Source organism: Astatotilapia calliptera, chromosome 3, assembly GCF_900246225.1.
Source record: "Astatotilapia calliptera chromosome 3, fAstCal1.2, whole genome shotgun sequence".
Lineage (NCBI taxonomy): Eukaryota > Metazoa > Chordata > Actinopteri > Cichliformes > Cichlidae > Astatotilapia > Astatotilapia calliptera.
In genome coordinates this window covers 3,941,726-3,968,482 of record NC_039304.1, presented here as the reverse complement: position 1 = coordinate 3,968,482, position 26,757 = coordinate 3,941,726, and the positions used below count along the sequence as shown (strand labels likewise).

The window sequence follows — 26,757 nt, the reverse complement described above, 5'->3', positions numbered from 1 at the left end:
GTACTTATCCTCGGGGAGTATCTCCCCCTGCAACCTCCAGTTTAATCTACAATGGGTAGGTTTTTTTTGTTTCCGTCTTTCAGGAACAAAAACATGTTAATGATTCAGGTTAATACCTGCTCACTGAAAATACACACATCCAGATGCTGAGACAAGCTGCTCATTTCTGTTTGAGCAACTATTACAAGAAAGGCTGAGCGGGTTCCACATTATCACATCCAAAACACAGATCAACACACGTTTCCCTCCCCCAAACAAATCCATGTTTTTAATCTCTCTCAAAAAGTCTCTAAAGCTCAAAAGTTGTGTTGGAAGCCCCCATTTCCCCTGGAGCTACTTTGGACTTCACCTTCCTTCCTTCCTTTTCAAGGAAGAGCATTTCCCTCTCAAGGTGATATTTCCATTTGGTTGTGTTAAATGCCAAGTCAAAATAGCGCTGCACGGAGTTGACAGTGTGACGTCGAAGTTTGTAATTATTTTATTATATGTTCAGATGTTTACAGTTCTTGGAGTACTTACATCACTTCTCTCTTTACAAAGTTTGAAAGTTTTGTACAAAGACAGAAAACTCTTAATGCCACACATCAAAGATCTTTTATACAGCTTAACTTTAGTAAGAAAATGCCATCCAAAACATGTCTGCCAGCAGAGTTCATGCAAGTGAATATTTAGACGGACAAGGTGAAAGTTCTTTTCACATGCACCAACAATGGTAAAACAGAGAAGTATACGTAGGCTGTCGCAGTCACCCAGCACTAAAGCCCAGCAGTGTGCTCTCATCCCGACGTGTTTTCCACAGTTTGGGGCTTTTTTTGCTACCAAAACCTTGCATCCTAGTTAATTCCTGCACAGGTGACTCCGGATGGCAGTCAAATTTTCATTTGTACAAATAAGGTTCATGTTGTGACAAGATTACACTTGTTTTTCTTTCCATTTTATGAGTTACAGCAGATATCCAGGGAAAAGTCAGCTCTTGTTACCACTAGAACATCTTCCAGATTAATCAGCCTCCTCTGGTCTTCTCTTTCCAACGGGAATGCAAAGCCTCCCCTTATCTTCCTCTGCCTCAGCATGAGGATATCAATCCCACTCACATTTCTGGGTCCACGGTCGGGCAGCTTTTCTGAAGCAAATTCCGAAGATTTACTGCATTTCTTTATCCTGTCCACAGCACGCTCAATCAGCGTGGATCTGCACTGTCCCACAGAGTTACTTATTAGCAGGTGAAATTCCTTTTTATGCAAACACGGACACAGGTGTTCACCAGTGCAGCAGAGGTGCCCCACAGCACACGTCAAACCTGCAACAGGTATGAAACTTTCAACCGAAAAAAGGCAAGTGAAACTAAATGTTTTCAACCTGCTGTTAAGTTACTATGTATATGTTCCTTCAAGTCCATCTGCACTGCGAGCATTCCTCTGAACATGTGTGATTAGGAGATTTCCTGAGGAATTGTGTTTTCAGATACAAGGATGATGTGTTCAGTGGATTCTGGCTCCGCTTTGTACAGATCTCCAGGGATGGGCTGAAAAACACAGCAGTGTAAAAATGAGTATTTATGAGGACAGAAAGAGCATTTGACTAGACTTTTTTTTCAAGTATATACCTTAGAATCTCTGTTTCCAGTCATCATCATTTCCTTGAATATTGTTGAAGGATCAGGTATCCTGGGACAAAAGATTTCCCTGTTCCTGCAACACACACACACAAAACCCCAACACATCATGTTTAGGCATGACTCTGACACTGGAAATACCTTGGAAGTACCTTGTGGTGTGAAATCATGTTACACAACGTCATATGGAAAATTTAAACCATCATTCAAATACTTTTCAGGGAAGTAGTACAGATACCTGCAAGTTCTTTCATTGATTTCAAGAACCAAAAGTGAGAACTAGGTTTCTTTGGTTTTTATTCCAGTATTTTAGCCAGGTAAGATAACACCAACTGAGATTCAAAGCAGAGTCGTTTTTATGTCTTGAAGTGAACCAATTCACCTTCTCCAAGAAAACAGCAGCAGAAAAGGAAGATGGTGGAGTTCGTGTAAAAAACAGGGACTCTTTGAAGGTCTAGTGTTATTTCTGTGTGTCTGCATGTTTGCTGTTTTATCAACATTTATTATAAATCTGGATTTCTTACAGGACAGTGTCTATAGGAGTATATAGTCTTTATTTTTGTCATTAATTCTTATCAAGAAAAATATTATATTTTTATTTAAGTTTTTAACTAATTATTAAAGATCTTAAATCTTATCTGAAAACATGTTGCACCTTTTACATGATTCACTGGCATTCAGTCAGGACAAACAACACACCCAGAGCATGTCAGGTGAACTGTAAAAAGCAGACCTCTCCTCAAACGTGCATGTTTGGACCCATCCTTTACACCACTGCCATCTTGAGGCCACCAGTGGATATGGTCTCTGGAAGCACAATTAACACTGAAGCCACTGAAATCTGGACTGGTAGGTGTTCAGCAGCTTGCAGTTGGTTAGTTTTTTGTACATGTGCATTGTGGGTAAATCTTTGGTGTTTGTTGGAAGACTGACAAAACATTAGCGTGCTAGCTAAGCTGTTGCTGGCTCTGCTTTCACTGCTCTGAGATCAGTTACCAGAAATAAGAGTTGTAGAAATAAGAGTTAGCGCTCTCATTTATCATTGTAAGAGAAGAGGTTTTTTTCTTAGTGACCACTTTGGCCGACATGCGTGATGTAAGAAACGTTTAAATTTGCAGGTGACCAGGTGACCAGGTGACCAGGTGACCAGGTGATGGTTCTACCGTGCCGGTAGAACCATCACCTGGTCAGCTTGCTTAACTTTATTACTTTTAACTTTTTATACCAGGGGGTTTCTCAGAGATATTGAAAGGCACTTTCAATATCTCTGAGAAACCCCCTGGTTGACCTAACGTACAATTAACCCAGCTATTTTACTAATACACAACCTTCATTTTTCATTAATTATTTAATCCCACATATTTTCTTAAATCAAGTTAGACCATGCTCAGGTCTTTCATTTCAGCTCTGATTCTTTTTGAATAGATGAATATTAAAATACATGCTAAAATCATGATGAAAACCTATGATTTGATAGGATATGAGGCATTAGTGTAGATTAAACAGAACATGTATATGAAAGAAAGTGTTTAGAATAAGTCCAACCTTAAACATCTGCAGCAATAATATTAATTCATTTAGCACTGATGGGAAACATATTTCTGCAAAGTAAATCCTTTGATTTTTGATACTTTATGTGCAATTTTACAGTAATACAGTTTCATGTGAAGTATTCTTTTGCTACTTTTGCTAAAGCAGCAGTTTTAAACAGTCCTTCACTCCTCATTACAAGCTAGTGCTAAATAGTTAGAAACTATAGTAGTAATAAAATATTCAAATTCTATAGCCAGGATGAGGGCAGAAAGAGGCTGTCACAGCAGTATGTTTTGTAACTTCAGACGTTCACACAGATACGATATGAAGCTCCAGTATTAGATAAATATTATTTCCAACTATGGATCATGCACAGCTAGTCGAGTAGGTCCATGAATACAAATCCACAGCTGGAAAATGGCAGAGTAGGTCATATTTTTACCTATTTTATCGATGCAGCTCTACCTGACACACCAGTCTGTTGTGCTGGGAGAATCACTTTAGGTCTCAGTATAACCAGCTGATATTAGCTACTTGCCTATCTATTAGCATTGGCATTAATAGCGGCCAGTAAATGACACATGGGAAAAACACCCCACAACCATGCCATGATGTTACAGAGTTTCTTCACCAGAGGGCACTCTGAATCTTCCCTCTTGGCAACACATCACAAACACAACAACCAGCTTATCCAGAGTCATGTAGAGCACAAAAGAGTAAATAAGTGACTACATAAATGTAAAAGAAATCTATTTATGTTTTGACAACAAACAGAATATCTGATTTTTAAAATACCAAACATGAATATCAGTTTTAAAGATCCTGCATAGGCCAGGCTCTAGTCTGAACCTTTATTATTTTACCCTGCACATAGATCACGCCACAGACTCAATAAAGTTATGATATAAAAATGTGTGAAAGCTTTTCTTAGAGTAAATAAACTAAGCTGCTAAGTCATATGAGTTCATAGCACTATGGGAGGTTATAGTGCTTTCACTTCTGCTGTGTCTGTGTGTATAAAGGCACAGTCTGGCAGGAGAGGGTGAGAGGTTTTTAATCATTTGGGCCTATGACTAAGCCTTCTGCTATTTGCTACGTGTTTGCTGCAGGCCACACCTACCTGCCTGTGGCTACAGGTGGGGCAGTTTTGTCAACCTTTCCACTCAGAGGCATCGTCATTCTGTTTACTGATTAAACACTAGTCCTCAAGAGTCCTCAAGAGTAGCCACTCGCCATGGTCTATCAATTCTATTATCTTCTTTTCTTATAAAATCAAATTACACCAAAGTCACATCAGGAGATATTTTCACTACATGAAAAGCAAAGAGAAACTCAGCCCTCTCCCCGGGGCAAACATTTACTGACAGTGAGGAGGGGAAAAAAACTTTTACAAGAAGAAACCTCCTCAGGTAGCTTCCATGCTAGTGTTTATTTGGTTAACTATTGCTTGACAGACGCAGTAGGAGAAGCTTCTTTTGACATTAGTCTTTTAATGTCTCTCTGAGTGCAATGAGGCTACTGCACAAATCATTCTTGACACTGACTAAATCAACTCAACAATACTGTATGCTGTGCAAAACCATTGTTTAAAACATGGATTTTGCAAAATCTGCACTTGCACACAAACATTCACTTTTGAAATCATTCTGGCACATACCTCTGGAAGCAGTAGCAGGACAGAATGACGGAGACAGAAAGAATAATTGGGACGACGATGGCGATCACAGTCAGCATCTCATCTGGAGACCTATTCTCCCCTGGAGTGAACAAGAGAGACTTCCTGGTAAAGCTTTTAGGAGATTTTCAACATTTTTGCACATTGTGTTGCACATAATATTGTGTATCACAGTGGTTTGCTAGTGTCTAATTTCTAATTGATGATCCAAATTCAGTGCTCCAAAGTTTACAAACAATACTTTTTGTAAATTCATTTTAAAATGTGCCATTAGACATGATGGAGAACAGCTAAAAAGCAAGGCTGTATAGAGCTTTCATTAACTAACAGATAGCTCAATCACCCATCACATGAATGCTGGGATTTTCTGCTTCTAGCCGTGTTCCTGTTGTACAACATAGCTCGAATTAGTGAGCCAGCACCTGCAAAACTATTCTTTTTTGTAGCACGGTACACTGCAACATCAGACACAGGCATTTTAGTTATTTATTTGTTTTATGGAGTGTGTAAGATTAATGTGTGATCCTTAAAATATACTGTTTAGTATACGACAGTGTTGCTTTGATTCCTTGTGTCCAAGTGACTGTGAGTTATTTTCTTGTAAACGAAGTTCCTGATGATGATGAGTCATTATTAAAATGACCCGACTTCACCCACCCACAGAACTTTATACACTAATTGGTGCATTTCCGATTGCAGCCTCACGCTGATTTGGCCTACATTACAATATCTGCACCAACATGTAGTTTGACACAAAATTTAAAGATGAAGTGAAACTTGAATCATTGAATCAATATGCTGTCAGTGATGTGATTAGTACATGATAAAAACACGAACATACAACTCTGTGTGCACATCATGGGATCTCATGATAATGTAGATATAATTATTTAAATATACTCATATTAATAATTAGTAATACTGGTTAGACAGTTACCGTGAGTTATGACTTCACTGAGGTCACTGGACAAAGGGATGCAGTATTGATCAGTCTGCACACTGTATTGGAATTTGTATTGGCAGTTTTTGTTATAGAGGATTTTCAGAGGTGGCTCTTTAGTGTGGAGAGTCTGAAAAATAAGAAGCACACAAAACCAATGTTGCACTTTGTCAGTATGGAACAACTGTAGCATTGACATAATATCTGGATTTAAGACAGACAAATGTGAAAATAATTTTTTTTCTGATATTTGATAGAAATGTTCAGCTATGAGATTATTCCAGCGTCTCATAAAACACTTAAGCAGAACGTCACAATGTGAGAACTTACTCTGACTTTATTGCACTCGGTGATGCAGACACTATAGTTTAATCCACATTTTCCAACAGCCGGACCTCGATCTTCCCATGTCAGGTCGAGATAGCCTTTATCTTCTGCGATGTTCATCTTTGGTAAAGGTATCACTGAGGAAATAACAAAACACTTGTTAAAAAAAAAAAAAAAACCGTTAACATTTCGTATTCATTTTCACAGCTTGGAATGACATTAACAATAAAAAAATTAAAAATAACACCAACCAAATTTAGGTTTGAGGGTGTTGCGTCCAGTTTCAGTCTCCACGAGCACATAGATGCCAAAGTTAAGATTATTCACGTTTAGATAACAAACATCCTTTTCATGGCTGGTGGACCCATCACATGCTCTGATTTTATCATGTTCCTCTGAAGTCCTGTAATAACAGAATGAGGAGTTAACAAGAGAAGTGAAAAACATAAAAAGCTTTTTCACTTCAGCCAGTGACTCATGTGATTCCTTCAAAGTTCCCAGATTAATATTCAGATGAAATGTTAAATAATTCAAATCGGCACAAGATTCTGACGAAGCCACAAGCAGGTTTTAACAAAATACTGCTGTCCAATATTTGTCACTCTGTAACATCCATACACAGAGTACTGCTACAGAAATGTATTGCAGTAGTTCATTTTCACAGAACCCCTGACTAATGATGTGCTGATTCACGGCACTAATCCTATATTTTTTCTTTAGATAAAATTTCGCTCCACACAGAGACTGCGTTACATTTCTTTTGTTGTTTGCAGCTTTTATGCTCACCTGTAGCTGATGTTCAGCTTGACTGACTCATTGACTGGTTTCCAGAAACACTTTGTTCTGTGAGACTCAAGTGAACATCTGAAGTCCGTCACCAATTCAGCTGTAAGTACAACAAAAGAATTAAGTCACACACATAGATATATATTTAAAAAAAAATTATTCTAGAAGGACTTAAGTTATTATATATCAGCATTTCAGCTTTCTGGTACTTACTGCGGCGCTTTGAAGTTTTAATGGTTTTGATCACAGGTCTGCTTTCCTTCCAGTGACTACACACAGGATCTAGAACAGCTTGAATGCTGATATTCCAGTGATCAGAGTGCTCATCTTCTGTGAAGTACTTCACTGTGAAATGATTAACTAGGCTTCGGGGCAATGGCTGGAAAAAAAATATATATATTTAGTGAAATTTAAATAATTCTTAGTTCTCCAGCACTCTGTCTGATATCCACTTTAAGGGCACTTTATTTTCATAAATAGAAAACATTTTTTTAGATAAATGACGCTTTTTGTGTTTTTTTAACTTAACTTTAGGGTTATTTACAGTGCTGTATTGTTCAATATAAATGATGTTTTATTTATTTATTTATTTTAACTTATCAGGTCAATAAATTCACCATTGTGAAAAACTAGAATTTGATTAATATTTTGTTTGTTTTCATATTATCATTAAACATGTTTGGACTAATTTGCCATACGTTTGATGATAGTAGGTCTATGGTACATGAAAAAAATGCCAGATAGGTCAAGTGGATATTCTTTATAGATTTGAAAACTGTCATTACACATGGAAAAAACAGTTATTAATAAGAACTAATACCAAATACAGGTTAAAACTTTGTTTCACAAATCTAATGTCAGCCTGTCTCACTGCTGGCTTTCAGTTCAATATTACCTCAACTGACTGCGGTAGTTCATATCTGGATACTGCATATTTGACTGTACAGTTTTTCGGGAGATTGTCTGGCTTCTTCCAGGACCAGGACACGGTCACTTGAAATTGGTCATCCCACCTATATGTCACATCTGTTGGTTCGGGAAGTTGATAATCTGCAGGTATAAGAAGAGCCGTTACTCCCAGCTTTGCATAAATGATCAATGCTGCTCAGAAACGATCGTGGTGGGCTACCACCGAAGCCAGAAATGACATTTCCCACGAACTCTTTCACAACACTCGCTGCAGTCTGCAATTAGTTCCTTGTGACACTCATTGTGACACTGATGTGTTTTGTAATACCTCGGACTGAAGCTGAAGATTGTAAAGCTGTAACTGTTGTCATCATTATACATCATTATATATATCATTTTTTGTGCTTCTGTTATGCAATAATGGTAGTTGATTGGCAGTAATTTGGCAAAGTCATCTCCAAAAACAGATGATCAGATTTATTACCAGCAAACTCACGGAAAATGTCATTGCACCTAGGAATACCTAGGAAAAATGAAATCATTTAATTGCGCCAAATCAGGGAAATATCCAGCATGAAAATCACCTGACTGTACATGAACTGGAGGACATTCCTCACATTCCCCCTCCACCTCTGTTTTTACTATTAGATTGGTTGGAAATGCTCTTGAATCATATGCAAAATGTCCTCGGCACCACCCACACATGGAGTGTTAGGGTGTAGTAAAATGCGCTGATATCCACACTGGGCATGGAAAAGGACAGCAGTGATTCCTAGTAGTTTTTAAACACATGATTATAAATATGAATGTGTCATTTTAAATTCATTTGTCATAAAAATGAATGCGTCTTTAGATTTATCTTACAATCACACAATAAAGTGCAGCTGCTCGGCGTTGAAAATGTGACGCTGACGTTTTCTTCGGATTACAGTATATGTGCACAGGCTTTTTATGCAAAGTGACACAACATAATGGGGGATATCATATCTTAGACAGATGTCCTGGAATCAAAAATAATGGGGGAGATGATTTAATTTAAATGCTATGAGACATCCTTTTAAATTTTGCCTCAGCTCTGTCATTGTTACACTTTCACTTGCGCAGGTTACTCCGCAACTGGTTGCGCTGCGCACCTGTAAAGTGAAAGACAGCCTCTTTAAGCGCAAACTAACCGTTAAGGTGCACTTGGTAAAATCGAGGGAGACTGAGTGAAGTCATAAGAATAAGAAATATACTCTGAATTTATACTCAAACAGAAAGACATCAGCGAATGTGTTCCAAAGAGCTCTCTGAATTAGCCAGATCCTTGGAGATAACTACCCTAACACATTAACACATTTTGTTACTGGGGATTAAAATTAACAACGCAAAACCACCGAGGTCAAGTTTAATGTGCTTTCCAATTCGTTTATTCATAGCAATAATTCATTACATGCCAATAATAACAACAATAATAATAATAGTAATAATACCACTTAGTGTAATAGGGTCAAGACCCTTAAAGTAACACTTCACCAAGTGTTATTAGTGCAGCGGAAAGGAAATGCTCCTTGAAGAGGAAGAAACCTCAGGGTGGGATTCCCGGATAAGATGAGAGGAAAGCGGAGACAGAAATAACTATAAATAAATAAAAATAAAAATACGCACTTACATTTAAAATTTAAATATTATCTGACTTATGCGTTAATTTATTATTTTTTACAAGGGCAAAAACACACAAACTACAACCACAAAAGTGCTTTAATTTAATTGGCAAATAAATAGCAAGTTGTTAGAGAGCTCGAGACGCTCGGTTAACGAATAACGCGCGTGCGTCTAAAACATGCTAATTAAAGTCTGGTTTGACGGGCTGGGTACGCTCACCGACAGGTTCCCTTTAACCGAACAATTTTTAGATGTAGACTATTATTAAAACTGGGATAACAACTAATGAGTGTTTTACCTGCTTTACAGTTGAAAGTCATGGTGGTCGCGCAGAGAAAGATGAAAAACTGCTGAGCGACAGTCATGTTGCCTCCAAGCGTCCGGACTTTATTCCTGGAAGCGTTTCAGGAGCTCGTTTGATTCCCTCTAGGAATCAAAGTAGAAAATAAATGTATATATATCTATGTAAAAGGAAAAAATACCGGCGACAGACCGTCTAGGTTAAAAGAAAAAAAGGTTGTTTTTTTTCTAAAAAGTGAATGGAAACCGGGAAACGAGAAAACGAAGCCAAAACTCCAGCTACACCTTAACTGTCTCCGTGCCCACTGAACCTTACCGGGAAGGTCGGGGCGGAGTTGTTTCGAGTGGGAGGAAACTGTAATGACAACGAAGCTACGACATGTCACGGAGTGAAAATGCGTCAGCCTCGGTTACCAAACGCTGTCGGAAACGGGAATCCAGCGTCCATACAACAAATCGTTTTGGGGAATAAAGGAAGCTGCTCCCGTCGCTCTCTTAATGGGGGCAACATTACGCATGCGTGTGATCTTAAGTGCGATATATCAAACCGCAAGTGTCCATCCATTCCTCCAGGAAGTCGTCAGGCCCTAAATGAGTCTGTGAATCATTAAGCTTATTATCTATGTGGTAATGGCTTTATGCTGCAACAAACAATATAGAGTGGGCCAAACTGATAACACGGGTGCAGGAAAGGCCAAGAAAAACATAGATAGTTGTGTTAGACTTCAGATTTATTCGGTTATGGGTCAAGCTCAAAGCCTCCGTGGATGATATTAGACTAAATTAATGCTACAGTAATTGCGGTTGTAAAGAAAACTGCTGAAAACTTTGTGGTGGATTTCGCCTGTTTCAACATGCAGAAAGCAGCCGGTGGTTGAAAGAGGAACAAGCAAACCCCAGCGAGGGTTTCCAAAGAGCGCATGAAGCCTGAAAAACCAAAACCTGTGAGCGAGCTGCTGCTGCGACACTTCATGTGTGGTGTGAGACGTGATAGTATAATCCAGTCATAAACCCTGTTTCTCACTAGGACAAGCAGAATCGAGTGTGCAGACAAAAGCCATACATTTTTTTGTTTGCACGCTGTACTTGCAGTGATTTGTGAATAATTTTATCATCTACGTCTTCATGCATTTGGAAAGTTTTATCATGATCGTCTCATGTAGGATTTGTTCCAGGCCTCATTTCATGATGGCTCAAGTGTTTTGAACAATGAGGCTTGCTGACAGGCAGTGTCACACCTAACAACTTTTGTTTTTTAACTTATGAAGCGAGGCTGGTATATATATGAGGAATGTGCTTTGGTACTGTCTTGGTGAAATATGTTTTCTCTTAAAAAAATGTTGCTGACATTAAATGAGCAAAAATCTAATTTCTCATTTCATCGTTTGATTCAGTTACTGACAATTCTTTTTTTAAAAGCCTTTTAAATAATATCCAGATAACTGGGTTTTGCTTGTACTTACACTGGACACAGCCTGTATACGCTCCTCCTGTGCTTTCCCAGCTGTGATGGAAATGAAAATGTTTTGGGAGACTGTTTATGTTGGCTTTAAAAGGCCAGTGCGGCGTCCTCAGCCACATCTGCGGAGAAAGAATGTATGAGCGATACTAAAAAAGCCCCACAGAGATCTTTTCAACTACTGTCTTTAAGTTCAAACATCATTTTAGGCAAACGCAATGAGTATTTCCCCCCCACAGGTTTTATTGAAAAAGGGATTTTACAAAGGAAGTTTGACAAGCAGCTTCACCTCAGTAAACAATGCAATAAAAATGACAAACAGAAATCTCTGCTAGGACGGATTCTGGACCAACAAGAGTCCAAAAAAGTGGCTAAATAATACACCATACATACAATACATATAAACATACATGGATACAGAGTTTATTTTACAGCATGTTGACAAATTATGTACATCTGCTTAAATATTATTTATCTGTCTGCTAATTTCAGTGTAGCACTTGTGAAATACTGTGAATAACCAGCATGTGAGGCTTCTTATTACTCAAGATAAAGGAGTCTTTTCAGAAGACAGAGCACAAAGGCACTGGATCCAAAATCAGGTCTTTAATAACTCAATGCACTGAAGTAAATCTCATCACAACGCTGTCATCGCTTTGTCAATTTCTCATTTCAAATGTCCAAAAATAATAATATTTCAATGATTGTTTTCAAGCTGTAATAGAATTAGCAATCTATATTATGCATTCACGCGCGCACAGTCCAGAACACTGTTACTCCAAAGGGATTTTGTTTTGTCTTAACAATGCACTTGACAACTTTTAAACTACACAAGCCACTCCTGTCAGATTTATTCCAACCCTGAGCTCTGTCTTGTCTTCACTGTGACTTTGGAGCAGTCACAAGAGGCCTGCCATTGAATAAACAAGGTAGTAACTTTGCCCTGATGCTCTATAAGCTGTTGCTCTTTAGTTGTGACTTATCTGTTTATCACCTTCTCCTCAGTCGTCAGGAATGCACTGCTAGCACATAAACATCGACCCTTTGCCAGACAGAGTCTCGAAATGCTTTCGGTTAGTGCCTTTTATAAAAGAGTTGAACTAGTTGAGCCGGTATGGTAGCACGAAACCTCTCGCCACAAACACTGAGACGCAATCTAAAGGTGCTACTGTCTTTAAAAAGGTGACTCAAGTTGTAAAAGTTGGGACGGAGCGCAGTGTCCTGCATAGATCTAAAGGGCGGCATTGCAAATAGAAAATAGAAAAACTGTTTAACCAGCAGTCAGTCTGGCAGTTTGCTGTAAAGGTGGGGGGGGGGAAAAGTGCAATGCAGCTGAGCGTAACACCTAAACCTGACATGCAGACACGTAAATGGTGTTGCTGTAATACATTCTCAGAATTACTGCTGCTGTGGTTTGAGGACTAAATCTGAGTGCTGTGCCGCAAGCTGTTACCCCCACCGTCCACTGCACATCCAGCAAAGATGCCGTTGATAGCCAAATGGCATCTTCACCAGGGGGAATGTTTTGGCATGCATAGCTGGGCAGATTTGCACTGACAAATTCCTTGTTATAAACCAATCCAGGTCCTCAAGGGAGAAGTGCAAGGATATACAGAAGTGTGGGTGGCCGCAAGAGACGGAGGGTGGTGTGCAGGAGGTCAACCGAGGTCAGTGGACGTCCCGCTGATGGCACGGAACACATGGAGGGAGTTCTGTAGTAGCGATCGCATCATATCCTCCGGGTATATCTGGGGTCAAAGCAAAACAAAAGCACAATCAGTGTCAGACACACACTTTGAGTACTGTGAGTTGGTGTTCTTCACATGCAAGCTGAGTGCACACTAAAGCTGGACTTTATAGTACTGCACAGTGGCCTACACCACAGTGGGTGATGGTGCACCTGCATCGCCCTGCCCTCACCAGAGACTAAGATCAGAATTTTGGCCATAATCTTCAACAGTGGGGTACTTTTTGTCAAATGCAGAATATTTCAGAATGTACTGAGTCAACGCGCAGACTGTGGGAGATGTGAAAATGGCATAAGTCTGCACTGGCAGAATAATGGCTTAATGGCACTGTGAGCAAGCTAGATACATTTACAGGATAAAACATTGTGTTTAACGGATGCATTATTCTATGGTTGATCAATAAACTGTGTTTATGAAGCATATTAATTCCAAGCAGCAAAAACACAGTTTTTGTGTACTGTGTTGCCACAAAGTGCAGATAGTTTTCTGAGAAGGTCATGCAAGGCAAGGCAAGGCATTTCATTTATATGGAACCAAACACTACAGTCATTCAAGGTGCTTTACAAGAAAAATGAAAAACAAAAATAACAGGATTTTTAAAAAAAGAAGACAGAAATAATATAAATAAAAACGACAATGGTAACAATGATGGAACAGCTACTCGGTTAGTTGAAAGCAATAGTGAATAAAGCTGGTTTAGCTTCTTTTAATTTCAATGGATACAGTTGGAGAAGTCCTGACCTCAGTGGGCAGCTGGTTCCAGCTTTGGGCATCACACTGGCTAAATCACCCCATTTAGTTTAAGCTCTGTGACCACTAGGTGACCAGATCTTGGAGAAGCCTACCACATCTGTATCTTAGACATCTTAGGCATACATTTAACAACCAGTAAAAAATTATTTTTATTTTTTATTTAAAATAAAAAACTTTAAATTGAATTTTGTATTTTAATGGAAGCAATGCAGGGAGCTGAGAATTGGAGTGATATCCACTCTCTTCCTGGATTTTGTTAAAATTCTAGCAGCACAATTCTAGGCTAAATGTAAATGTCTTGTAGTCTTTTTAGCCAGGCCAATAAAGTCAACTCTATAAGAAATAAAGGCATGAATGAGCTTCTGTAGATCTTGCTGAGGACATAATCTCTCAGTTTAGCTACTTTTGTGAGATGCCAAAAAGCTGATTTAGTTACAGCCCCAATACGCTCAGTGAATCTAAGGTTCTCTTCCATGATTTTTTCCCACACGTTGCAATCGTGTATCCTTGTGTCCAAATAGGATAATCTCTGTTTTGTTTTCACTTTTTCAAGGCACAAACATAGATAGCCAAATAAATCTGAGTATCATCTGCATAGCAATGATAGGCTGACTTGTATTCCTGAATGATGTCACACAAAGGAAGCATATACAGATTAAACAAAAGTGGCTCAAGAACGGACCCTTGTGGGACTCCACGCAGTATTTTATGCAACTGAGAAGTATTAATAAAGACAAAATAATCTATATAAATAAATAATAATTATACCTTCAAGGTATGAACTAAATCATTTAAGGATTGTTCCTGTGGGACCAACTGAATGTTATAATCTAATAGTATGTTATGATGCACAGTGTCAAATGCTGCACTAAGCTCTAACAGTACCAGGGTAGTTAGTCTGCCTGAATCCATATAAAAGCAGTTTCTGTGAAACTGATGAAAGCCTGATTGAAAGACATCAGGACAACAATTAATAATCATCAAGAAATTACTAATTTGATTTAAAAATACTTTCTGAATATTTTTAGCATAATAATAATCTCTTTTTTCAGCTGGGGTTTTACACCAGCAGTCTTTAATGACACAAGGAAAATAACAGGGTGGATGGAACCATTCAGAGTGTTCAAGAGCTTAGGGTCTATGCTGCTGTGGTACTGTAAATCAAGCTTGACTTAAAACCGCAGCAAAGACATTGTTTTCTTTTAAAATGAAGCATGTAAAATATATATATAATTAATTCTAAACAAATAGCATGAAACGAGGACAACGACGGTCACAATTTCTAACTCTGTTGTTCATTGTGTTTGGTTTTTGCTGCAACAAAACCATAAAACCAAAGAGTTCCTCTCCAGCAGAGTAGGAAGAGTTACTAGCCATTGTCAGGACATCAACACTGTGCACACTGTTACAGTCATGCATGTTCATAATAATCCTAAATTGCAATTAATGAAGTCAGTGTCTGTGCAAGACCTTTTAAAATGCTCCATTTCAGACTGTTTTTTGTTTTGTTTTTAAATCTTGGCTCCGTGTGATGTCAGTGAGAACTGATCTTCTCAAGGACACAACTGCGGTTGTGCTCACAGAAGCCCCACCCACCTGCTGTTGAAACTTTATGTTTGAGAGTCTTGCAATAAGAAGAAAGTAGGTTTAAAGTGAGAGTGCTTCACCAAGGCGCATGAGAAAAATAAGGATTTTTTTTGGCCTGTCCCGTTTGCTACTTTTACAATCAGAATTATTATGTGAAGGCCAAGAAAGATGCCCAATGGTGTTTTTCTCAAGTGGATCATTATGGCTTAAGGGTTCTTTTGTCTTGTGTCTTAATCCTGTCCAAAAACAGCAGATGGCTGCCCCTCCCTGAGCCTGGTTCTGCTGGAGGTTTGTTCCTGTTAAAAGGAGGTTTTTCCTTCCCACTGTCGCCAAGTGCTTGCCCAAACTTGAATTGTGATTTCAGGTAAAGCTGCTTTAATAGAATCCAAGAATGTAAATGAGCACAATAGGTTCCCTTTGAAAAATTTGACATACGGTGACATATATATTTATAATCTAAAAAATATTCATATAAAAATAATAGAATGATATTAACTAAGAGGCCCTGTAATAAGTCAAAAACATCATCCGTCATTCCAATGAAAACTAAACACTGGAAAGGGTGATGTCACTAAAATCTGCACTCTTAGTGAAAAAGGTTATGAAGAATAATGTCTTATCGACTTAAAATGCATGTCACTTTATTTATTTTATTAAAGATAAAATGCAACAACATAAAAATTACTTTAGCTAGCAGATATTCATCCAGGCAGTGTCAGAGCTTTCATAAATCAGAGGAAGGTCGTCGACAGCTTGGCATTACTATGATCTATTTGAGCCTCCCCATATGGAAAAGAAATAGAAAAAACTTATGAAATACTTGCATAAGATGTGGCCTACTTCATATAGTGAATCATATAAGGCTTATATGATTTACTCATGAAAGTGGCCACTTTCATATATTGTTTTAGTAAGTATCCAAAACATACAAGTTTCATTTATATAATTTTTCAAGGGATCTTACATCTGTTTTCACTCTTGTATGCTTTTCATACAAGTTTCGCACAAGACAGATACAAACTTTATAAGATATATCTATCTATCTTTTCTATATGGGTCAACAAGCTATGTCGAGGAATATTTACAAAAAAGGTGCAACAGTAAAGCAAACAAAAGCAAATATTTCTTTATTCCACAGATGATTCAGCAGTCAGTGAGGCTGCACAGCATCCTCCGGGTGTTCCCCAGCTGTCGATGACCCCGCAACAACAGCACCTCGCCTCAAATCAACAGGATCAAAACTTTGACCATTCAGTGCAAAACTATATTTGTTTTATTCTAACAAGGAGAGAAGCCTTCCTACTAAAAACACACCCATGTGACATAAGACACAAGGTGACAGATGGCAGCCAAGTGGATGGTATGTTTGCCTGTAGTCTAGTTTGCTTGGGAATAATTCAGATGGCAGAAGATCCCTTTTTTTAAATTGGGATTCTGTTTTTACATATGCGGACACGCAAATAGTCAAACCTTAACCAGGACACCAGTGTGACTGTAAACAGGATTTGATTAAAGATGTCTCTCATTTGCATGGTTTTCAGCGCCATCAGTAGTGCTACTGATGACAGTGTGTCCCAGTGTGATCTGACAAGTTTGTCAAAGGAGGAAGTAACTGTGTGCAAAATGTGTCTCGTCTGCCAAACCACTTTTAACCTCTGAATGCATTATAAAGATCTTTCCAGCTGAATGCATTTTATTTGACATTAAACAAGCATTTGTCGGATCCATTCCTTTTAATCCCGTTTTATTTCTAATTAGGACCTGACTATTAACCACCCAGGTATCGATTGCTGCTGGAATGTTTTTGGGGATCCAGATAAATGTATTTAGATTACTTTTAGATTTAACCATAAGGTGTCTGGAAGAAATTAACCGCAAAAGTGCACAGTCATCATTAATGTTAATCAAACACATACTTTAAAAAAAAACAAAATCACACACAGTCGCACATTACCTTGGGTTTTTTCCTTAAAGCTTAAGGCCAGCATAATGGAGAGAAAAAGTCAGACCAGTTAGTTTGGTTGCATCAAAAATCGGCAGGCACAAAAACAAATGAAAATGTGGCCTAACAATACCAACGGGATGTGTGGCAGCTGTGCAGCAATACATCATGACTTATCATTTACGGGAAGAGACGTCAAACTAATGCACAAATGCGATGAGCAACACCGACCAGTTTTTTCATGCATAAAAACTCATTTATCGCTGTTACAGTTGCAACACAGACGTGTTTCACAAGAGCCGACTCATTTGGTTTTTTTAAGCCGAACATTTTTTGGTTTAGCCTAAATTCTACTGTCAAGGATTTTGAAGACAAAGGACACAAGCAGTGTTCTGTAATGCTGGGAATAATTTTTTCTAGGAACTGTTTCTTCCCACTGTCACTCATCACATCTCACTTCCAGTTTGGTTGTGCCCAGTGGTGAAAATGAGGAATCAAAAGTCTGCTTCTGAAAACCGCTCTGTGAGTTATGTAACCGAAAGGGTCAAATAATCTCAACATACGCTTTCACAAAATCAGGCCTGTGTTCATGAAACTTAACTTGGCTCACGTTGAATGATAAGCACACCAGCATTCCCGTTTATATCGAGCATGAAGCACAGTTTTTCATTGTTGACCCTGACTAGGGTAACTCTGAATATCAGCCTAAAAACAGGCAGCTCGTTTGCCGATGTGGACATTTGCCCAGCTTTTCAGATATCCACTCTCCACACCGGTGCAAAATCCAGCACACAGGCATTGCAACAGGAAGTGACTTTTACACATGAATCTTTCAGTGTGTGTCCAGCATATAAAGGTTTAGACTCTAAGACAGACTCTTTCTGAAGTGAATTGGGATCGGTCCCTGGAAGTCCTGTTCTGACCTTTTACAGCTGCGTGGTTTCATCCTGCACCTGACAGCTGTCCAGCAACGACCCAGAAACAACCCACTGCACAAAGTCACTTTTGGACATACAATTTTGAAGGGGTTGTTTTATAACGGCAGGCGTCTATTATACTTCTAGTGTTGATGTCCATACAACCTCCGTGTTCGGGGTATTTATAATCCAAACATGGTCATTGTGGACGCCTTTTAAATGTCAAACTTAGACTCGTTTTCGATATCGTTTTCGTAATGCTTCCACATGTATAGACTCTGTATTCCCATGTTTCCAGATGGGCTGTTAAACTAAACAACAGTGAGCAGCTGCTCCGGGGAGCAGAAATGTCCTGAGCTTCTCACAGACAGTTTGCAAAACGTGCACATCGACAAAGACTGTGGAGCAGATAGTCCAGTTCATACAAACACACTCGCACGAACTTCTCGGACTTTCCATCACAACTCCTCCCAGTGCTACTTCCGATCACACACTCACTTCCTCTGACAAGACTCTTTACAATAAGACAGGATACCAACCTCACTAAAATAAAAACAAACTATATATAATGCAAATGCACTTTTGAACTTGTTAAACACATTGTACTCCTATTGAAATGAATTCCAACATTGTTCTAAATACTTTAACCATTATTATTTTATATTTTAACATATATTTCAAAGTTTTTAATATTAAAAAAAATAATGAATCCCAGTTTTAAACTGGTTACAAACAAGTAAGTTGATGAATTAAAATAAATAAACCAGTTAAAGCAGGAAAATTAAAAACCACATTAACAAAAAAACCAACCCACATGTACTGAATAAATCAGTAGGCTAACGCATAATAAATTGTGTTTGTTTATAAATAATCCATGTTGTAAATGTAAATAAAAAGATTTTACATTTAACAATCATGTAAATTCCCTAACCCTGTCATAGACGTCCACATGATGTCCCAAAAAATTTCCGAGTCCAACGTTCAAATGTTGAACGTCATATTGACGTCCAAGTTGGGTCACGGCAGGATGTCCAATTTTCTGACCTTGGACGTCGTGTAGATGTCCAGAATTGGTCATGGACCGACTGACCTGATACAGACATGATCTGTACGTCTTTCCGACCTCCATTATTTAATGGGAAGGTTCAAAAGGCTCATGAGTGCCTTTGCTGCCTATGTCATCATGGGACTGTTTACCATGATTTTGAAAATGAACATCAAATGGTGGTGCGGCGCCCTGATGCATCGCAGGGAAAACATTTAGTACAAAGGCCTGACATTTTCATAAATGCCATTGTGCACACATTGTTGTATCTGGATATGATAGTGAGTTGTGGCTCACCACCAGATCTCACTTACCAAATGGGAATTTGTTCTGCTTCCCAAAAGTGATATTCAAGTTTCAAGATAGTGGTTTTAAGTCGGTTTAAAAACGGTAGACCAGAGCGTGTCAACAAAGTGCTTCTGTAGGCAGTCAGAACAGGACTATCAGGGCAGGATCCAAATGTGGCAATAGAGCTGGAAGCGGTGCATTTCTGAACCATTTAATGACCTTAAAAGGTTGCAGCCAAATTTAAATTTGGTACTTTTGTCTTCAAACCTTATTATGAGTGTGGTCATTTTGATTGCACCTGTGTGCACCGCAAGCGGAAAAATAAATTTTTAGTGAACTACATTTTGATTTGCCTTGCAGGAACCTCTCTGCCACACACCTCTTCAAAGCGGAACAAAATATAAAGGTTAAATTAATGCACTGTGGGATTTTCCCACTCCTAACACAGACAAATGACGTATGAGTTGCGCTCGGGGAAATAAAATTACCTGCTCGTGGATGATGTCCGACAGCTCTTTTACCATTTCTTTGAAATTGGTTTTCAGGCCCTCGTGATACTCAAACTGGTCCTCTTTGATCAGACGCTCGTTTATGTCCAGCGCCATGCTGCAAGCCTCGACAAAACGTCTGGAATCAGAAGAAAGACATTATGTCAACAAGTTAAAGTGAGGGTAAGCCAATAAGCCCCTTGCGATTTTTTCTACTCATAAAGCAGACATATACCTGAAAACATCCTTGAGCTCTTTTACTTTCTTGTTGCCGGACTGGTTGGATTTACTGTCATCCAGGAATGCTCTGGCATACGCCATGGGGCCTGCGTTCACCTGCAGAAAAACATGCCTCAAAATGTAACGCATTCTTCTTCTTCACTGATCAGTGCACGCAGATAACAACTGGTACATGCCACTCACTTTCATCCAAGCGTCAAACGTGGTGGGTGGATTGCAGGGAATACAAGTGATTTTATGACTGTCTGCAAGTGATGTGTAAGGAACGTCTGTATTTTCTAACTACAAACAGCAATAAAACAGCTCTGTACTCGTTTTTTACGGGGACTTATTTAATAATAAAAAATACACACAGTTAACACTTGGCACTCTGCCCAAGTGAGTCATAAAATAAACACACAACAACAAACACATTTCACTGATTATCATCTGAACGCACTTTCTCGTAAAGTGCTAACGCAAAGTTACTCGTCAAATTTGGTGAAGCAGATTCTTACAAGATACCAGGAAGGTTGCACTCAAAAAAAAACTATTTACACCCAAAATGTTGACTTAATCTGATTACATGTAACATTAGCAATGGAATCAGGTAAATGAAATTTACTTCATCAGTATATCTCCAGTTTATGTCAAGCATACATTAAGAAAAAGTATCATTAAGAAAAATCATTAAGAAAAGCAGCAGGGCTGCGCAATTAATCGAATTTTAATCTCAATCGTGATTTTGGCTTCCCGGAATTAAACGAACACGATCGAGCGATATTGATAATGTGTGCACCACCGACAGAAGGCGAAGCGAAAGCAAATCGAGCGCTCCCTCAATCGCCACCTGAAACATACTCGCATGAACACTGTGTTCCTTCCACTGTGTAGCGTTAACGTTATCCTGAACCATCTGGAGGAGGAATGCAACAAACTTCAAATGCTTAGAAGTTCTTTGATGTTCCACAAGAACAAATCATAAGCAAAGAGTGCTACAGGACTGTGTCTGCACTACAAAGCACCTCAGCTCATTCAACCGCCTGGAAGTATATGGCAGACTAAGGATGCACGAAGAAAAGAGAAGCAGCGTGGAGGTCGCTAACGTGAACTGTCCGACATCGAGCCTGTGGCCATGTGGCCAAAGATAACTGTCCACCAATCACAGCGAGGAACAGAAGTTTCAGGAATTGTCAGCTTACTGGAAAAAAGAGACGTTACCCTCACGGGCAGAAACAACTGAAATGCCACATGTTACAGGGCAAATAGAGAGCTATGAATTTCAGTCCCATCCATCACGCAGGTACAGTGAATGATGTACTTGTTTTTAGGAGGTGAACACCTTATTTGCCCCGCATAAGAGCTTTAAAGAAGACCACAACAACAAAACCTGTTGTAAACATTCGAGCTGGACAAATGGTACATCAAAACAGCAGCCGCTTCACGAGCACATCTGTTTGAAGTCTTACTTCAGGTGACTTTAACAGGAAGGGGAACTGGAGCAGCGCCAGCCTGTTCTCGTCATCAAAAACTGCACATTTGTAAACAGGGGATCTATTCTCAGCATAGTAGTGGGAGTGTTTTGACAGAAACTCCTACACGAAAGGAAACCGCTTTAATTCCATTAGGGAGGTTGTGGGAAGTATCCATAGATGCAAAGCAAGGCTTGACGGGACATCCAAGGTTAAAGCTGGCAGACTGCCTGACCAGGCCACACATCCTATGTGGTGTTAATAAAAAGTGTGGCCGGGTCCAGACCGCACAAGAAACGATGACACACTGTAGTTGCTCAGTAATTACATTTGCAATGTAAACGTGATTTCTAAGAAGCTTTCAAAAGTCCTGCGTGTCTTCTCTGATGGCAAAGTCTGACTTCTTTAAAAATGCTAGCTGACTGTACAGACAATAAGCTTCGGGAAATGTTTGTTTAGTGTGAATGGTTTCAGGAAAAGTGTGTTAGCCTCTGGTAAAAACTGCAATATTTAATTTAATAACTAATAGTTAAACTGCAAAAGCTAAAAGGAGACTGTTGGAGGGAGTTTCTGGAATCAACCCTTTGAATTTCCTTCGGTGATCTACAAGAGTGAAAACGTGAAAGACTGCGGCACTGAGAGAAATACCTAAAGACAGTAAAACAGGGGTTTCAGACACATTGCCAGCACAGCCTTGTTCAAGGGTAATGTCCACTGGGTGATTGTAAAAAATGAGGAAAAAAACACAAAGCCAGCAAAATTATCAGATTTTCAGTTCAGCACATCTTCTGCCTGGTTATCAGTTAATCTATTCCAAGAAAGAGCTCTGAGTCATCCTTAGATTTACAGCCCTATTACGGACAGAAGTTCAGCCATGGAGCTGTTACTTTGTAACTACTGAGTCAGTGAGGATTTCCCAGGTAACTGCACGTTTTCATCCTGTGCTCTGTATGACTGAGGAGGAGGGTCAATCACCCCCCATCAGCATTTTCACTCAAGAATGACACTTATAACTCATCAACATGTAAAAGAAAGAAATAATACAAGTCAACTACAGATACAAGTCAACTACAGACAGAAAACTGAAATATCTATTTATGCGTAAATCTTGTTATCTCAACTAATCTGGAGGTACCTATGGCCAGTCAACTGAGGTTTCACCCCCTAAAGAATATATGCTTAATAAGTTATAAATACTATTTTAGTGGGAGTGTGCAAGAAATGCCATAGAACAACAACAATGGACAGTATAGCAAGTGCGGGAGAGAGTACAACAGTGCAGCGTCTAAAGCGTGGAAGTACTGACATTACTTTGAGTTTGATTCTGTAAAAAGTCACAAAAACATTAGCATCTGCTGTTCACTCTGCGTGAGAGGAAAACTTCTTTCTACAGCAAAAAATTTAACTTCAAATCTGAGCAAACAGCTAGCACGCTGAATGTGAAACCCCTGGATCCTCCCACTGACATGACCGCTGGGTCACTGGGCAAACCTCCGCCTGCCGCACTCCTGCTATACAGGTGAAAATAGATTTAAGAGCCGTTGAATCTTTGATTTTATTTTTTCTCTGCTGTGTTTTACTCGCATCTATTTGAAAGAGTGAGTATAAACACAAAACATTATTTTATTTTCTATGCTGGAATATGCAGAAAATAGGTTTAAATGTTAAAGACATTTCTTCCAGTCAGAGGCTGTTGCATATAATTTAATTTTTGCTTGATGCAATGTGTATAAAGTTAAAAGATTAAAACTAATAAAACAATTTTGTTGCTAAGTGTTTCCCAAATTTCCCCTCTTTGCCTCCAGAACAGCAGTGGGAAACTACGTTATCATTTATTCCTCATCACAGAGGAACCATTTCGAAACTCTATGATGCTATTCTGTCTTTTAGTAACCACTCTAATGTTAAGCTTAAGCGTACATGGGAAGAAGAACTGGGATTTCGAATACATGAGGAGTCTTGGGAACAGGCTATAGCGAGAGTACGATCTTCCACCTCCTGTGCTCGTCTTGGACTTATTCAATTTAAGGTCATACACAGGGTGCATTTCTCTAAGTCTAGACTTTCTGAATTGTATTCAGAAGTGGAAAATAAATGTGATAAATGCCATGGTTCTCCTTGTCACCTTAGCCACATGTTTTTTCTGTGCCCTGAGCTACAAGGTTTCTGGACAAGGTATTTTGCTATTATGTCAACTGTTCTTGGGGTAACTCTTCATCCTTGTCCTCTGATTGCTGTGTTTGGGATTCCTGCTCGCTCACTTACACTTGATTCCACACAAAGGGATATTATAGCCTTCACATCCCTATTAGCGAGACGTCTAATATTGTTGCATTGGAAGTCTGTTAAGTGTCCTACTATTTCCCGGTGGCTTAAAGATGTCATGTTTTTTTTAAAACTTGAAAAAATTAAATATACTTTGAGAGGTTGCACAGCCAAATTTTTTCACAAGTGGCAACCCTTTATCTCTTATTTTGCTAGTCTAGAGGTATTGCCTGTTTAAATCTACTTTTGTTACTGTTATATTCCTCTAATATGTTTGTGTTGATCTGTGTGGGACTGGGGGGGGGGGGGCGTTGTGTTTTGTTTTTTTTGTTTTTCTTTTCATATGTATGTGTATATATATGTATATATATATGTGTATGTATGTATGTATATATATATATATGTGTGTGTATGTATGTGTGTATATATGTATGTATATATATATGTATATATAATGTGTGTGTGTGTTAATTAGGAAAATTATGAAAGGTTGATTGTATTTCGGTAACTGCAAGTACTGTTTTCTTTTTTCAATAAAAATATTTTCAAAAAAAAAAAAAAAACTAATAAAACAAGTTTTAAAAAGAGGCTTTTTCATTTGATTCAATTTTATATGATGAATTATGCAGAAAAATAGAGCTGGGTTGAAAGGTCTATTGCTTTTTTATGTATTATGTATCATGTTTTTAAAAAGTAACTCAGCAATACTTTTGAAAATAAGTCATCAGTAAAGTAACAGGATTCCTTTCTTGGAGAAGTAATCAGCAATTGGTAGCTAATTACCATTTTCAAGTAACTTGACCAACACTGGTAATCTGTAAACTAAAACAACACAGATTTTAGAATGACCTTTCTCTAAGATTAAAGAAAATCTGTGAAATTCAAAACAATTCATCTCCCTGCCTTATGTGGTGTGTGCTTCTGATAGCTAGAGATACAAAGTGATGAGCAGCGCTGTCTTGTACTGGACCTTTTTATTAGTTAAGATGGGCTAGCGCTTATCGTTTCACTCTTCACAGAAAAACCAATGTAAAAATAATAATAAAAGTGAGTGATCAGCTGTGCAGCACATCTGAGAAAGTTTACATTTTGTTTTTTTTTTCGCCTTTACCTGCACAGAGACGCAGCCCTGCAGTTTGAGCTGCAGCTGGATCATGTCCACTTCCTGGCTGGAGCAGAGCTTGATCAGCTCCGCCGTCCGTGCCTTCATCTCATCTATGGCCACATCTACCGGCTTAAGCTCCACCTGCTTCTCAGCCACCACCTCCACCCGCTTCTTAACATATGGGAAAGTGTTGGCAGCTAAAGACAAGAGCGCAGGCAGAACCTGTTAGGTCATGTTGCGCTGCAGATACAACAAACAATGAAAGAAAAATCAACAAAAAAAGAGACAGTGACATGTTGTAGGGGTGAATTCAGGTGAATTCTTGTTGTCTGACATGCCAGAGCAGAAGTGGACATATGAACTTTTGTGTGCGCAAACAATGAGAGATACAAGCATTCAGCATACATAAACAGAAATAGATAAATAGATAAAATAAAAGGTGCTCTTCATTGCTCAGAGGAGACTAATGTCCAGCTGTCACTTGCTACAGTAACCAGCTGTTAATACAGTTCAGTATTTATTGATAATTCAGTAGGCAGACGTGCAACTACAAAAAAAAAGACCCATGTTTCTGCACACTGCTACTAGGTGTTTTTTTTGCCTTTGAAATGTGCAACGGCGGAGGAAGAATGTGTTACTAATGTGGCGTATCCACATGCAAAACTCTATGAGACGTTCTTCTCGTGTTTGCTTTCTAAACGTGTTCTATGTACTTATGAGGATGGTCCTCCTCTTGCACTGCTCCTCCACCCCGCCGTGCTTCTTCCCCGACAGCGTGTACGGCGTCTCGAACACGAAGCGGCTGATGTTGTGGCACTTCTCAAAGTCCGTCTTCTTCTCTGGCGCTTCCTTCTCCTCGAAGTGGGGCTTGACAAAGGTCACTTGGATGTAGGCAAACTTGGGGTCAAGGTCTTTGGGGTTGACCTGCAGGCAAGCAGTCAGCAAGCTAAATGAGAACGTCATCCAGAAGCAACATGAAGTCTTGTTATTAAAGAAAGAAAGATCACTAGATAACCCACTGAATTCTTCTGAAATCAAAAGCAGACAAAGAAACAGTCTTTAAAACCACCAACTGGGACTTCATTGAAAATCCACGGGGTGGAAACTGATCACTTTATGTTGGACAAATGATATTTTCTGAGTAAACACCCGAGTGTGGCTTCACTGCCAAATTAATTATTTCTATTTCTGCTACTTTCTGCTTTCCACAAAAACAGGAGCCTGCCAATTAAAGTATTCCAACCGTCTCCCACCCTTTCCTTCCTCCATTTATCTACTGTACCTTATTTGAGTCTTGAATTATCTTGACATTTTCTGGCCCAAACTTTTCCCCGTAGAGCGTCAGCAGCCGCTGGGAGATTTCGGACAGGCCGGTCAGTTTGGGTTCTTTGTAAATGTACTCCTTCCCGTCCTCCTCCTCAAAGAAGCCCTGTTCAAAATACACATTTATATTGGAAAACATCTTAAAAAAACTTGGCAAAACTGCTTAGGACTAAATTTTCAACTTTTTCTTCAATACAAATGTCCTTACTGATTAGTAAATGATCATAAAAGATGCAGTCACAGACCACATGGCGCATGCTGAAGGATGTCACATTGTACATGTTTGCTTTATTTTCCTCAAACTTCCTCAAATCTTGGCTATAGTCACTTTCTAACCGTTATAATTTAAGATTGTGTAGGTGACTGTTTTTACTCACAGCTTTGAATCACACAAAGCAAAGTTGAGAAACTGATTCA

At 38.9% G+C, this 26,757-nt stretch overlaps 2 protein-coding genes across 4 annotated transcripts in view; both read right to left on the bottom strand.

Annotated features, from left to right (window-relative positions):
* Nucleotides 1–460: 460 nt before the first annotated feature.
* LOC113016941 (interleukin-13 receptor subunit alpha-1-like) lies at nt 461–9,921 on the bottom strand. Its single transcript, XM_026160155.1, has 10 exons — nt 9,728–9,921; nt 7,772–7,926; nt 7,090–7,255; nt 6,877–6,976; nt 6,342–6,493; nt 6,094–6,227; nt 5,761–5,893; nt 4,806–4,905; nt 1,607–1,691; nt 461–1,525 (listed from the first exon to the last, which is right to left on the bottom strand). Exons 1-10 carry the CDS (start codon nt 9,792–9,794, stop codon nt 1,433–1,435), a joined length of 1,185 nt encoding a protein of 394 aa, XP_026015940.1. The 5' UTR covers nt 9,795–9,921; the 3' UTR covers nt 461–1,432.
* Nucleotides 9,922–10,980: 1,059 nt separating this feature from the next.
* dock11 (dedicator of cytokinesis 11) overlaps nt 10,981–26,757 on the bottom strand; it is an 81,855-nt gene continuing 66,078 nt past the window's right edge. For 2 of the 3 annotated variants that reach the window (XM_026160127.1, XM_026160136.1), the window contains 6 exons: nt 26,300–26,446; nt 25,731–25,941; nt 25,024–25,214; nt 20,192–20,292; nt 19,957–20,095; nt 10,981–12,936 (listed from right to left, as the gene is read on the bottom strand). In XM_026160127.1, coding sequence (XP_026015912.1) covers nt 12,847–12,936; nt 19,957–20,095; nt 20,192–20,292; nt 25,024–25,214; nt 25,731–25,941; nt 26,300–26,446 — 879 coding nt within the window. In that variant the 3' untranslated portion in view covers nt 10,981–12,846. Of the gene's footprint in view, nt 12,937–17,230; nt 17,251–19,956; nt 20,096–20,191; nt 20,293–25,023; nt 25,215–25,730; nt 25,942–26,299; nt 26,447–26,757 lie in introns of all 3 variants that reach the window. The other variant, XM_026160142.1, reaches the window with a different exon arrangement.

Excerpts from the sequence above, each read along its gene's own strand:
- LOC113016941 (XM_026160155.1), bottom strand. The coding sequence starts at position 9,794 with ATGACTGTCGCTCAGCAGTTTTTCATCTTTCTCTGCGCGACCACCATG. Across the intron at positions 5,894-6,093 it reads CCGAGTGCAATAAAGTCAGA|ACTCTCCACACTAAAGAGCC; the intron begins GTAAGTTCTCAC and ends CTTATTTTTCAG. Across the intron at positions 1,692-4,805 it reads TCCTGCTACTGCTTCCAGAG|GAACAGGGAAATCTTTTGTC; the intron begins GTATGTGCCAGA and ends TGTGTGTTGCAG.